This window comes from Danio rerio, chromosome 9 (genome assembly GCF_052040795.2).
Source record: "Danio rerio strain M-AB ecotype USA chromosome 9, GRCz13ab, whole genome shotgun sequence".
NCBI lineage: Eukaryota > Metazoa > Chordata > Actinopteri > Cypriniformes > Danionidae > Danio > Danio rerio.
The window spans coordinates 9,744,555-9,756,054 of record NC_141029.1 but is presented as its reverse complement, the minus strand read 5'-3'; the positions used below and the strand labels follow the sequence as shown (position 1 = coordinate 9,756,054).

At 47.4% G+C, this 11,500-nt stretch overlaps 1 protein-coding gene across 1 annotated transcript in view; it reads left to right on the top strand.

Annotated features, from left to right (window-relative positions):
• The window catches only part of LOC147842272 (uncharacterized), a 543,494-nt gene extending 536,144 nt beyond the window's left edge, over positions 1–7,350 (top strand). Inside the window, exon 2 of the mRNA XM_087267500.1 lies at positions 3,066–7,350. Coding sequence (XP_087123626.1) covers positions 3,478–4,917 — 1,440 coding nt within the window. The 5' untranslated portion in view covers positions 3,066–3,477 and the 3' untranslated portion in view covers positions 4,918–7,350. The remainder of the gene's footprint in view (positions 1–3,065) is intronic.
• Positions 7,351–11,500: the final 4,150 nt, after the last annotated feature.

Below are 11,500 nucleotides of genomic sequence, written 5' to 3'. Positions count from 1 at the left end.
CCCACCACATCCTATTGAATTAAGATCTAGTGACTGCGGGGGACTGTTGGTTTTAGTGAGCTGTGTTAATATAAATATTTTATAATCTGCTTATTAAGCTATTACAGCTTATAGGGGTATAAAAATGTCTAAATCTTTTGGCATTGGCAGCTAACTTGCAGTAGCAGTTCTGTGGTGAACTGCAGACAGTGGTTAACTGACCTCTTTATGACTGGCGGGTCATGTGCGCAGATCATGGTAAATGAAAAGAAAACGATAAAGCTAACAAGAAACAATAAATATAAATGTACAGAAATATTAATAGTGGTGTTTGTGAGTTTGTGTACAGTTTTGAAATTGAATATCTGTGGGGTGTTGTGTTTATTGCATTTCTATGCACAAATTGTGCACATTTTTTAATCTCACTTACTATAAATGCTAATCAACTGAGCCATCTTTTATTTTTACTGTGATTGTTATCTATACACAGCAAGATAACCTGCGTCTGCACTACTTTTCTGCTTTTATTCCACTCAGATCCACCCCTAATTGTTATTTGTTTTTAATAATAACAGCACTTATAGACTTTAATCGAGTTAGATGATCATAAATGAACTATAAGGAATAAAAACATAGGAAGCGTAGTAGCCACTGTGACTTTTGGAGGTAATGAAGGCACTTCACGAAACGTATTGGTGCAATGGTGAGTAAATTGTATAACAAATTTCTAATTGATGAAAGTTGGTCCAAAATAATTTATAAAAGTCTGTGTGAGTGGGAAGTTGCTGAGACTTTTATTTGATGTACTTGATGTATGTTGATGTACTTCCAACTAAAAAGTGAATATTGAGTAGTGGTCAGGGTTTTGCCTCATATCAAAAGCATAAGTATCAAAATAACAGATGGAGGACTGAGGGCGGCAAAAAATTTTGCAGCTGAAGCCTTTAAACTGACACCGAAATAGAAATGTAAACATTGTACATTTTTATTTCACAAAGACACTGGACACCCAACAGTGCAGACACTGGCTTTCTTTTTTAGCTTTAAAGTGGTCTATTGCGCAGTCTATTTAAGTTCCTTAAAATAGCAATGTGCCAGCAATGCACCGTAACACACCTCCTTATTGATGCCTTCTTACATCAGAATACATGCTTCGAAGGCAACGTTTTCCCGCTTTTGGTCACAAAAATTATTTTTGTTTGTTTTGACACAAATCGTGAGGAGACGCATGATTTTATAGTTTACAAAGCTAAAACGCAAAGAAATAAACCGTAATTTGATGTCCTGCTACATTTGTTATTCGTAATTTTTATAGACACATAACCACAATTTGTATCATTATAAAGATAATCGTGTTCATATAAACACTATTAATGAGGATTTTTCCCTCCAAACCCGGGTCTGAATGCAGACTCAGTGCAGCAGGTCTCTTGCCCTGTCTATTTTAACCATTATCCTTGCTGGTAATTTATAGGATTTAGGCAAACACAACAGCACAGTGATGTGTCTAAATGTGAATGAACTCCTGATAAAAGACAAAGTCCGCCATTCTCCAATTCTCGTACTGCTCTCCCGACAAAAATGCTTGCTGCACACAAACAGCTTTGCTGTATCGGCCCTGACAGTGTCGCCGGGGAAAAACGTGCAACAAACCCCGTGGATCATGGAAACAAACATATACGGCCCTTCATGAACAGCTAAATATTGTGTGCTGTGGGTCCGTGAATGCGGTCTCACTCACCTAGCGCCCTATCATACACCTGGCGCAATGTGGCGCAAGGGCGCAATAGTCTTTTGCTAGTTTCAGCTATGCTGTTTAAATAGCAAATGCATTAGCGCTCATATGTGTGCCCATAGGCATTCTGGTCTAAAAAGGAAGGCGTTCTGAGGCACACTGCTGGCACGTTGCTATTTTGAGAAACTATAATAGATTTTTCATTAGACCAAAACAAACCCGGTCTAAACTCCAGCGCAGAGTTGCGCCTCGCTTACACACTGCTTAATACGCACAAGAGAGCAATAGGCAAATATCTTTACATATGAAAAAATGTAAATATTAAGGATATATAGGATATAATAAGAATAGATATAGGATATAAATATAAAGGATTAAAATATTACAAAACAAATTATTTTCAAGCCTACATAAATATGAAAAATCACTGCTTTTATATCTTCTTCATCTCGGGGGGCTTTTTCAGTTCATTCATAACAATTTGCTTTTGTATAATGTTATTATTATTAGCAGTATTATTTATTATATCCATATTTATATTTGTTTTATTAAAAACAAGCTTAGATTTGCCCACCTGTGAGGTTTTAGACCATATAGGGCACAGCATGTGTTTTAGGATATAACTCAGGTTTTTGAACACACTTCGTTATTATTGTTCATTTATTCGTTTGCTGGAAATTAGAACTGAATTTAGAAATAGTTTTGAAACAAATATTTGCGCTTAACAAACGCAATTAATTATTTATAGACTAATTGATGTCTGTGCTTAAAGGTTTCCCTATCAAAGAGCGAAAGTGAAAGTAGATCCATTATCTCTCATTTTCACGCAGTAGATGCTCTGTTTAACAGTTTTCTGTAAAAAAAAAACTGTTAACTGTTAAATGTTTGCTAGTGAAATGCTCAGTTTTTCCACTTACACTTACTTTACATCCTGTAAATAGCGAATGCGCTTATGGCGCGACGCAGCTGGCTCTTAAAGGGAATGGGAGATGAGACTCTAATTGGTTTATTCTCAAAACACACCTTTAACTCATTAAGAAAATTAACTCAACCCTTTTAGACCATGCGCCATGGCGCACAGCGGATTTTATCATCCTTAAATTAGCAAAAATGTGTTCTGACACGCCCTGAAAGTGTTTGCGCCCTGCGTTTTGCGCTCTGCGCATGGACCGTCAAAATAAAGCCCTTAGTCATCAACATAGGGTCTCACAGCTTGTCACTGGCAGGTCTGTCTTCCCTTCGGAAAGCACGTGCAGTCTTGAATAATTAGGCAGCCGGCTTTTCTCATAGGATAGGAAAACTCCGCTATGAATAATAATAAAAAACCGACGCGTCATCTTTGAACTTGCAGTTCCCCTTCGGTTGGGGAACTTCAGTGCCATGAATGGGAGGATTCGGATCAGAAGCCGCTTATCTGGAGAGTATTGAACGGGCCAATGAATGAAATTAATTGGCAGCGTAAGCTTGCGCAGGTGTGCGACATCTGCAATCATCTCAGCATATAAGCACACCTGAAGCCAGCAGACGCCATCCTTTTCGCTTCAGATCCTTTCTGAGTGAGTCGATGAGGGTTCCTCTTGCTGATCAGCACTTCAGAGCGAACGAGTGTGTCTCCCGGTCCAGAGTGGGTCTTCGCGGTGGCAGACGGTCGAGCTGGGTTACTCCCTTGCCTGCGGTTCTTTGGGTCCGGTCCTCCAGAGCGGTGCGTATAGTTGCAACTTTCCTAAAAGAGCAACACAGTCGTGCAGCACGTCCTTTTCAGGATGGCGCTCCGACTGTGCGTTTCTGGATGCGGGGGTTTCCTGTCTCCGGATGATGGACACGATCACTGCATTGCATGTTTGGGGGTCCAGCATGTTAATGCGGTGCTCGCGGGCGGTTCATGTCGTCATTGCGATGCCATGACCGTTGCACAGCTAAGATCGCGGCTAACTTTCGCAAGAGAGCGAGCCACCCCAGTTGCCTCCTGTTCTAAAAAAGCAGCGGGCGCTCGGGCAGATCTGAGGGTTTCAGCGGGAGCTAATCCGCCGCCCACGGGCTCGCGGACCTCTCGCTCCTCACGGCGCTCCATCCAAGCTTCGGGTGGTGAGAGTGATCCGTCTAACCAGATGGTAGCTCTCACACTCGCTGACACCGGAGATCAGATGTCCTCCGCGGCATCGGAGGGTGGGCTTTCACTGTCCGACGAAGATCCGGACCCGCTCGCCCCCTCCGGGCAGGTGAGCGCTGTCAAATCGGATCCTGAAGCGGACATGTTAGCCGTGCTTTCCCGGGCTGCTTCGGCCGTGGGGTTGGAGATGGTTTATCCCCCAGCTCCGCGGCCGGACCGACTAGATGGGTGCTACGTAGAGGACCAGAAGGCGAAGCCTTCGAAGCCTCTCGTCCCCTTCTTCCCGGAAGTGCACAGTAGGCTCACGCAGTCCTGGAGGGCACCTTTCTCTGCCCGTGCTGCGAGTGCCTCCGCCCTCACCGCCCTTGACGGCGGAGCTGCCAGGGGGTATGAGGCGATCCCGTCAGTGGAGCGCGCTATCGCGGTCAATCTTTGTCCGCGCGGCGCCTCTACGTGGCGGGGTTTGCCCCGCCTCCCGTCCAAAGCCTGTAGGTTGTCTGCCTCCCTCGGAGCCAGAGCTTATAAGGCTGCGGGCCAGGCTGCTTCTGCTTTGCACGCGATGGCCACCTACCAGCGCTACCAAGCGCAGGCGCTGGCCGAGCTGCACGAGGGCGGGTCCAACCCAAGCTTATTACATGAGCTGCGCACCGCGACCGACTATGCTCTTCGGACTACTAAGTCCGCCGCGTGTGCGCTGGGGAGGACGATGTCCACACTTGTGGTTCAGGAACGCCACCTCTGGCTAAACCTGGCCGATATGCGCGACGTTGACAAAGTTCGCTTTCTTGACTCGCCCATATCCCAGGCTGGCCTGTTCGGCGACACCGTCGGTGAATTCACCCAGGAATTCAAGGCGGTGAAAGAGCAGTCGGATGCGATGGGCAATGTCATCTATCGGCGTGGCCGTAAGCCCGCTCCGCCCGCCGAGCCATCCACCTCCGCTGTTCCTCGCCGAGGGCGCCCGCCAACGAGTGCTGCCCCGCCCCCGCCTGCGCCTCCGGCCAAGCGGGCGCGGCGTTCACCTCGAAAGCAGGCAGCCCCTCCTGCCCAGGGCGCCGTTAAGTCCGGTAAACGGACTGCGAAGCGTCCCTGAGACAGGCCATCCGGAGAAGAGGAAACTTGCTCTTTCCCCGCTGGAGGGCGGGGCCCCGATAACAACGGTACTTTTCAGTGCCACCAAAACATCAGTAAAAGAGCACTTTTTCCCTTCCCCGGATGTGACTGCACGAGTTCTGCCAGTCCGGGACGCGCTGCCTTCCGGCTCGCAGACTCTACGTGCTTCGCCAGTGGCTCACGAGCGCTGGGGGGACGGTCTCCCTTCCCTCAGCCCTCCAGCCCCCTCTCCGGAGTCAGGGTGCGGAGCCAGAGCGAATCGCTCTCCTCCAGCTTTTCCGCGGGACCCTCGTGCTTCCCGGATCAGCACACCCACTCCGCGCTGCCCCACCGCTGGTACGTCAGCGATTGTAGCGATGACTCCATTAGCGAGGGCTCTGCCTGCCTGGTTAGCGCGGGCCAGCCCCTCGCGGTGGCTCATACGCACAATCAGACTCGGTTACGCGATTCAGTTCGCGAAACGGCCCCCCAAGTTTACGGGCGTGTATTTCTCCAGGGTCAACCCCCTGTCCGCCCCTGTCTTGCGAGAGGAGATTGCTGCCCTCCTGGCGAAGGGTGCAATCGAGCCGGTTCCTCCAGCCGAGATGGAGAGTGGGTTTTACAGCCCATACTTCATCGTACCCAAAAAGAGCGGTGGGTCACGGCCAATCCTAGATCTGCGCGTTTTGAACCGCTGTCTGCACAAGCTGCCGTTCAGAATGCTCACGCAGAGGCGCATTCTCCAATGCGTTCGTCCTCGGGATTGGTTTGCAGCCATAGACCTGAAGGACGCGTATTTCCATGTCTCCATTCTTCCACGCCACCGCCAATTTCTGCGGTTGCGTTCGAGGGTCGAGCGTGGCAGTACAAGGTCCTCCCCTTCGGGCTCTCTCTGTCTCCGCGGGTCTTCACCAAACTCGCGGAGGGTGCCCTAGCGCCCCTTCGGCTCGCGGGCATTCGCATACTCAATTATCTCGACGACTGGCTGATTTTAGCCCACTCGCGGGAGCAATTGATTATGCACAGGGACGAGGTGCTTCGGCATCTCCGCCTACTGGGGCTTCAGGTCAACCGAGAAAAGAGCAAACTCGCCCCCGTGCAGAGGATTTCTTTTCTCGGGATGGAGCTGGACTCGATCACCATGGTAGCGCACCTCTCCGAGGAACGCGCTCGCCTGTTGCTGAACTGTCTGAGGGAGCTCGACAGCAAACTAGTGGTCCCACTGAAGTTCTTTCAGAGGCTCCTGGGGCATATGGCATCCGCAGCCGCCGTCACGCCGCTCGGGTTGCTCCATATGAGACCACTTCAGCACTGGCTTCACGATCGGGTCCCCAGACGCGCATGGCACGCGGGCACACACCGGGTCTCGGTTACTGCGCTGTGTCGCCGCGCCCTCAGCCCTTGGAACGACCCCTCGTTCCTACAGGCCGGTGTGCCTCTAGGACAGGCGTCCAGCCATGTTGTTGTTTCAACAGACGCTTCCAACACGGGTTGGGGGGCCGTGTGTCGCGGGCATGCGGCTGCGGGCCTCTGGAAGGGTGCCCAGCTGCATTGGCATATCAATCGCCTAGAGCTGTTGGCAGTGTTCCTCGCTCTCCACCGCTTTTTACCGGTGCTGGAGCGGCAACACGTGCTGGTCAGGACGGACAGTACGGCGGCGGCGGCGTATATCAACCGCATGGGGGGTATGCGCTCTCGCCGCATGTCTCAGCTCGCCCGCCGTCTGCTCCTCTGGAGTCACCCGCGGCTGAAATCGCTGCGCGCCATTCACGTCCCAGGCACGCTCAATCGTGCAGCCGATGCGCTCTCACGACAGCTGTTACGCCCTGGAGAATGGAGACTCCACCCCGAGTCTGTTCAGCTGATATGGGCGCGATTCGGGGAGGCCCAGATCGATCTGTTTGCTTCCCCCGAGAACGCTCACTGCCAGTTGTTTTTTTCCCTGACCGAGGGCTCTCTCGGCACGGATGCACTGGCCCACAGCTGGCCTCGGGGCATGCGCAAGTATGCGTTTCCCCCAGTGAGCCTGCTCGCGCAGTTTCTGTGCAAGGTCAGGGAGGACGAGGAACAGGTTCTGCTAGTTGCGCCCCTTTGGCCCAACCGGACCTGGATATCAGAGCTCTCACTCCTCGCGACGGCCCTCCCCTGGCGGATCCCTTTGAGAGAGGACCTACTCTCTCAGGGACAGGGCACCATCTGGCACCCTCGCCCCGATCTTTGGAACCTCCACGTGTGGTCCCTAGACGCGAGGAAGACTTAGGTAACCTACCGACTGCGGTGGTTAATACCATCACTCAGGCTAGAGCCCCCTCCACGAGGCGCGCCTACGCCCTGAAGTGGAGTCTATTCACTGAATGGTGCGTCTCTCGCAGAGAAGACCCCCGAAATTGCCAGATTAGTGTTGTGCTCTCTTTCCTTCAAGAGAAGTTGGACAGCAGGCTGTCGCCCTCCACTCTCAAGGTTTACGTGGCCGCCATCTCCGCTTATCATAGCGCGGTAGCTGGCGGCACCGTGGGAAAGCATAACCTGGTCATCCAGTTCCTTAGGGGTGCTAGGCGAATTAATCCATCTCGCCCCCCTCTCATGCCCTCTTGGGATCTCGCCCTCGTTCTCACGAGTCTGCGATCCGATCCCTTTGAGCCACTCGAATCAGTATCTCTAAGATTTCTGTCCCTGAAGACAGCTCTGCTGGTTGCGTTGGCCTCCATCAAGAGGGTCGGGGACCTGGAGGCATTTTCGGTCAGTGACTCGTGCCTGGAATTCGGGCCGGATTACTCTCACGTTATCCTGAGACCCCGCCCCGGTTATGTGCCCAAGGTTCCTACCACCCCCTTTAGAGATCAGGTAGTGAACCTGCAAGCGCTGCCCCCGGAGGAGGCAGACCCAGCCCTTTCTTTACTTTGTCCAGTTCGCGCTCTGCGCATTTATGTGGACCGTACTCAGAATTTTAGATCATCTGAGCAGCTCTTTGTCTGTTATGGCGGTCGGCAGCAGGGAAGTGCCGTATCGAAACAAAGATTATCCCACTGGATTGTGGATGCCATTTCACTCGCTTATTCGAGTCTAGGTCAGCCGTGTCCCCCGGGAGTACGTGCACACTCCACTCGGAGCGTTGCATCCTCTTGGGCGCGTGCACGCGGCGCCTCTCTAACAGACATCTGTAGAGCTGCGGGCTGGGCGACACCCAACACATTTGCAAGGTTTTACAATCTGCGAGTGGAGCCGGTTTCCTCAAGGGTATTAGAATAACCCTTTGGTGATTGAGGAGACAACTCGGTAGGGTGTTGAAACACGCTTGCTGCGCCATTCTCCCTAACACGGAGGTACGTGCGCCTTTTTTATCTGTCAGTAAAGTTCCCCGTCAGGTGAGCCCTGCAGATTCCTCCGTGGCCCCCAGCACTGACTCAGCGGAGGAGTCACTTGCTGGCCCACTACGTTGTAGGTCTGCCCGCTGGTCAGCCCGCGTTTTGGGTATAGGTGCCTGCTATGCGTGATCCCCACTAGGCGATCCCATATGCTTATTCCGCCACGGTTAAGTCCCCCCCCTGGGCGGACCCGTGTCTTCCCTCTCCGCTAACCACTCTTTGCTATGCGTACTCCCCCTTTTTAGGGCTAGTCCATAGGTAAATTCTGCCATCTCCCCCCCCCTTGGGTAACGGATGGCCTCCGCAGCGTCCTCCCTATCGGGATTGCACGCTTCCCAACGTACTGTCGTATTTCCTAGAATTATCTAGATGCTCACGACTTCCCAAAAAATATATCTAAATCCGTAAAACTTCTGTTGAAGTAGGATAAATTAGGGCCAGGGACACGTTGGAGGACCGCGCCCCCCATGATGTGGGTGCGTCACGCTTGCTTGACTATCTCCTCATCGGGGGTGTTGGTAAGGTGCAGTCATTATGGCGCTTTCCATATTCTCCCATTCATGGCACTGAAGTTCCCCAACCGAAGGGGAACGTTCGAGGTTACAGAAGTAACCCTTCGTTCCCCGAGGAGGGGAACGGAAGTGCCATATTCCGTCGCCATGATGACTGTCCCTTAGCTGTTTGAAAGTCTCTTCAGCTTAAAAGGATGGCGTCTGCTGGCTTCAGGTGTGCTTATATGCTGAGATGATTGCAGATGTCGCACACCTGCGCAAGCTTACGCTGCCAATTAATTTCATTCATTGGCCCGTTCAATACTCTCCAGATAAGCGGCTTCTGATCCGAATCCTCCCATTCATGGCACTTCCGTTCCCCTCCTCGGGGAACGAAGGGTTACTTCTGTAACCTCGAACGTTTTGTGCTTTGTCACCGATTTTGATCCTGCCCCAAAAATCATTTTAAACCCGGAAGCTAAAATTAGCTGACAAAATTATCCAGTTTTTATCACAATTAAAGCTGACAGGTGCTAACATTGTCTTAACTGAACATACACAAATCTGTTAAAATCTCAAAAAAGTACTCAAATGTTTTGTGAACTTTTAAGATGTTTCATAACTGAAAAATTGGTTGTTAAATAATGCTACAATCCACTAAACACAAAATTCACTCTTGTCAAATAGACATCAAAGCCTTTGTGATAAACCTGACTAAGGTCTGTCAGTTGGCAGTTTTTGTGTGGAGTTTGCATGTTCTCCCCGTGATGGCGTGGGTTTCCTCCAGGTGCTCCGGTTTCCCCCACAGGTCAAAGACATGTCGTCACCGTTCTTTCGGACATTTTTGTCAAAATTTAGTTATTGACATATCATTATTAATTGACAACTTATGTACATTATGGGATGTTTTTTATAAGTTGTTTACATTTTAAGACTTTTTATTTAAAAAACAAATGTTACACACATACTGTTTGCTATGGAATGCAAAAACTTTGAAGCTCAATATCTCAAAATCATTCAGAACGCAGATAGAACCTTATAATTCCAAGGTGACGATGAGCTATAGGTGAATTGAATAAACTAAATTGCCTGTGGTGTATGAGTGTGAATGAGAGTGTATGAATGTTCCCCAGTACTGGATTGCAGCTGGAAGGGCATCCGTTGTGTAAAACAAATGCTGGATAAGTTATCGGTTCGTTCCGCTATGGCAACCCCTGATGAATAAAGGGACTAAGCTGAAAGAAAATGAAAACATCATAAATATGAGTAAAATAATCAGACTGTCATGAGTCAGTTCTGTTTTGAACACTAGAGGTCAGACTATGAACAGTACTGTAAGGTCTCTACAGTTACATTTCACACAGTGTACATTTTTAAGTAATTAGCATATACAAACATTTACAAAAGACATCACATGTCAGGTCAGGTCTTTTTGTTGTTGTTTTGCTTCTGGAGCAATGCACCAAATGTAAAACCTGCTGTCCTACTGAAGCATGGCAGCACTTTGTTCCAAACACAGATGCAAACAATTCAATAGCTTTATTGACATTTATTGATTTGTTTGCCATTGTTTATAGATTGTATAGAAAAAAAGAAGTATTGCATTTACTAATTAAAGAAAAATAGACTGTAGATTTGAATTAGAAGATTTGTAAATTAGAATTTAAAATATAAATATACTCTCCATATATATATATATATATATATATATATATATATATATATATATATATATATATATATATATGTATATATATGTAAAATATATACATAGCCTCTCCATTAATGTACAGTGGGTTTGTACTGTACGTTAAATGTCTGTCCATTATGATAGGTATAGTGGATTCTTACAATGTGCAGTCAAAGTTAAAATGTTACATTGTTTAAGTTTGTATCTTGCGAAGAAACTTCAAGTAAATTTCAACCATTTGTGCTATTGTTATTTTTAAAATCACAGTGGTATATTGTTTTTGCAATACCATATGTGTTTTGACCAGATGTCCATTGAAATGAACAATTTAAAATATATTAATTCAAGAATATTGACATTTTTATTTGATCTTATTTAGGGAAGCTTTAAGAACAGAGGGTATTTTACTTTTTTTTTTTCATTTTTCTTATATTGAAACATATTTCAGTTCTAAAAGCATTAATTGTTATATTGTGCATGTAATATCTGATATTACATATTTTAACAATTAATACCTGAATGAACTTAACGCTTTCATTCAACAGATTCAAGTTAAATGTTTTGTTGTTTTTAAATGCAATGTAACATACAAATAGGCAATATGAGCATGCATTATTTTAAGGGTTTTAAAAATAATCATCATAAGAAAAATGTGTAAATATGCACATTTGATATTTACACCACAGAAGTTATGTCATTAATGGCAATTTACAAATGTGAAAGTTAGGTTTCCAATGTTTACGCATGTTTTCATCTGTCCTTATACAAAACATCTGTTTATTTTCAGTTTAACTGCACGGTACAAATATTCAACTTTTGTTTCTAATTGTAAAACATACTAATGTTTCTGTGAGTATTACCTCTAGGGGTAGTTTTAGATTTAGTGGATGGGAAATATTTTTAGGTAAAAAAAAAAAAAAAAGTCTATTTTAAGTCCCCATAAAGATGTAGAAAATAGAAAAGTGTGTGAGTGTCTGTGTGTTTGTGTGTGTGCGCGCATGTGCAAAGATGCCTATGATGCTTGACAATGTAGGCAGC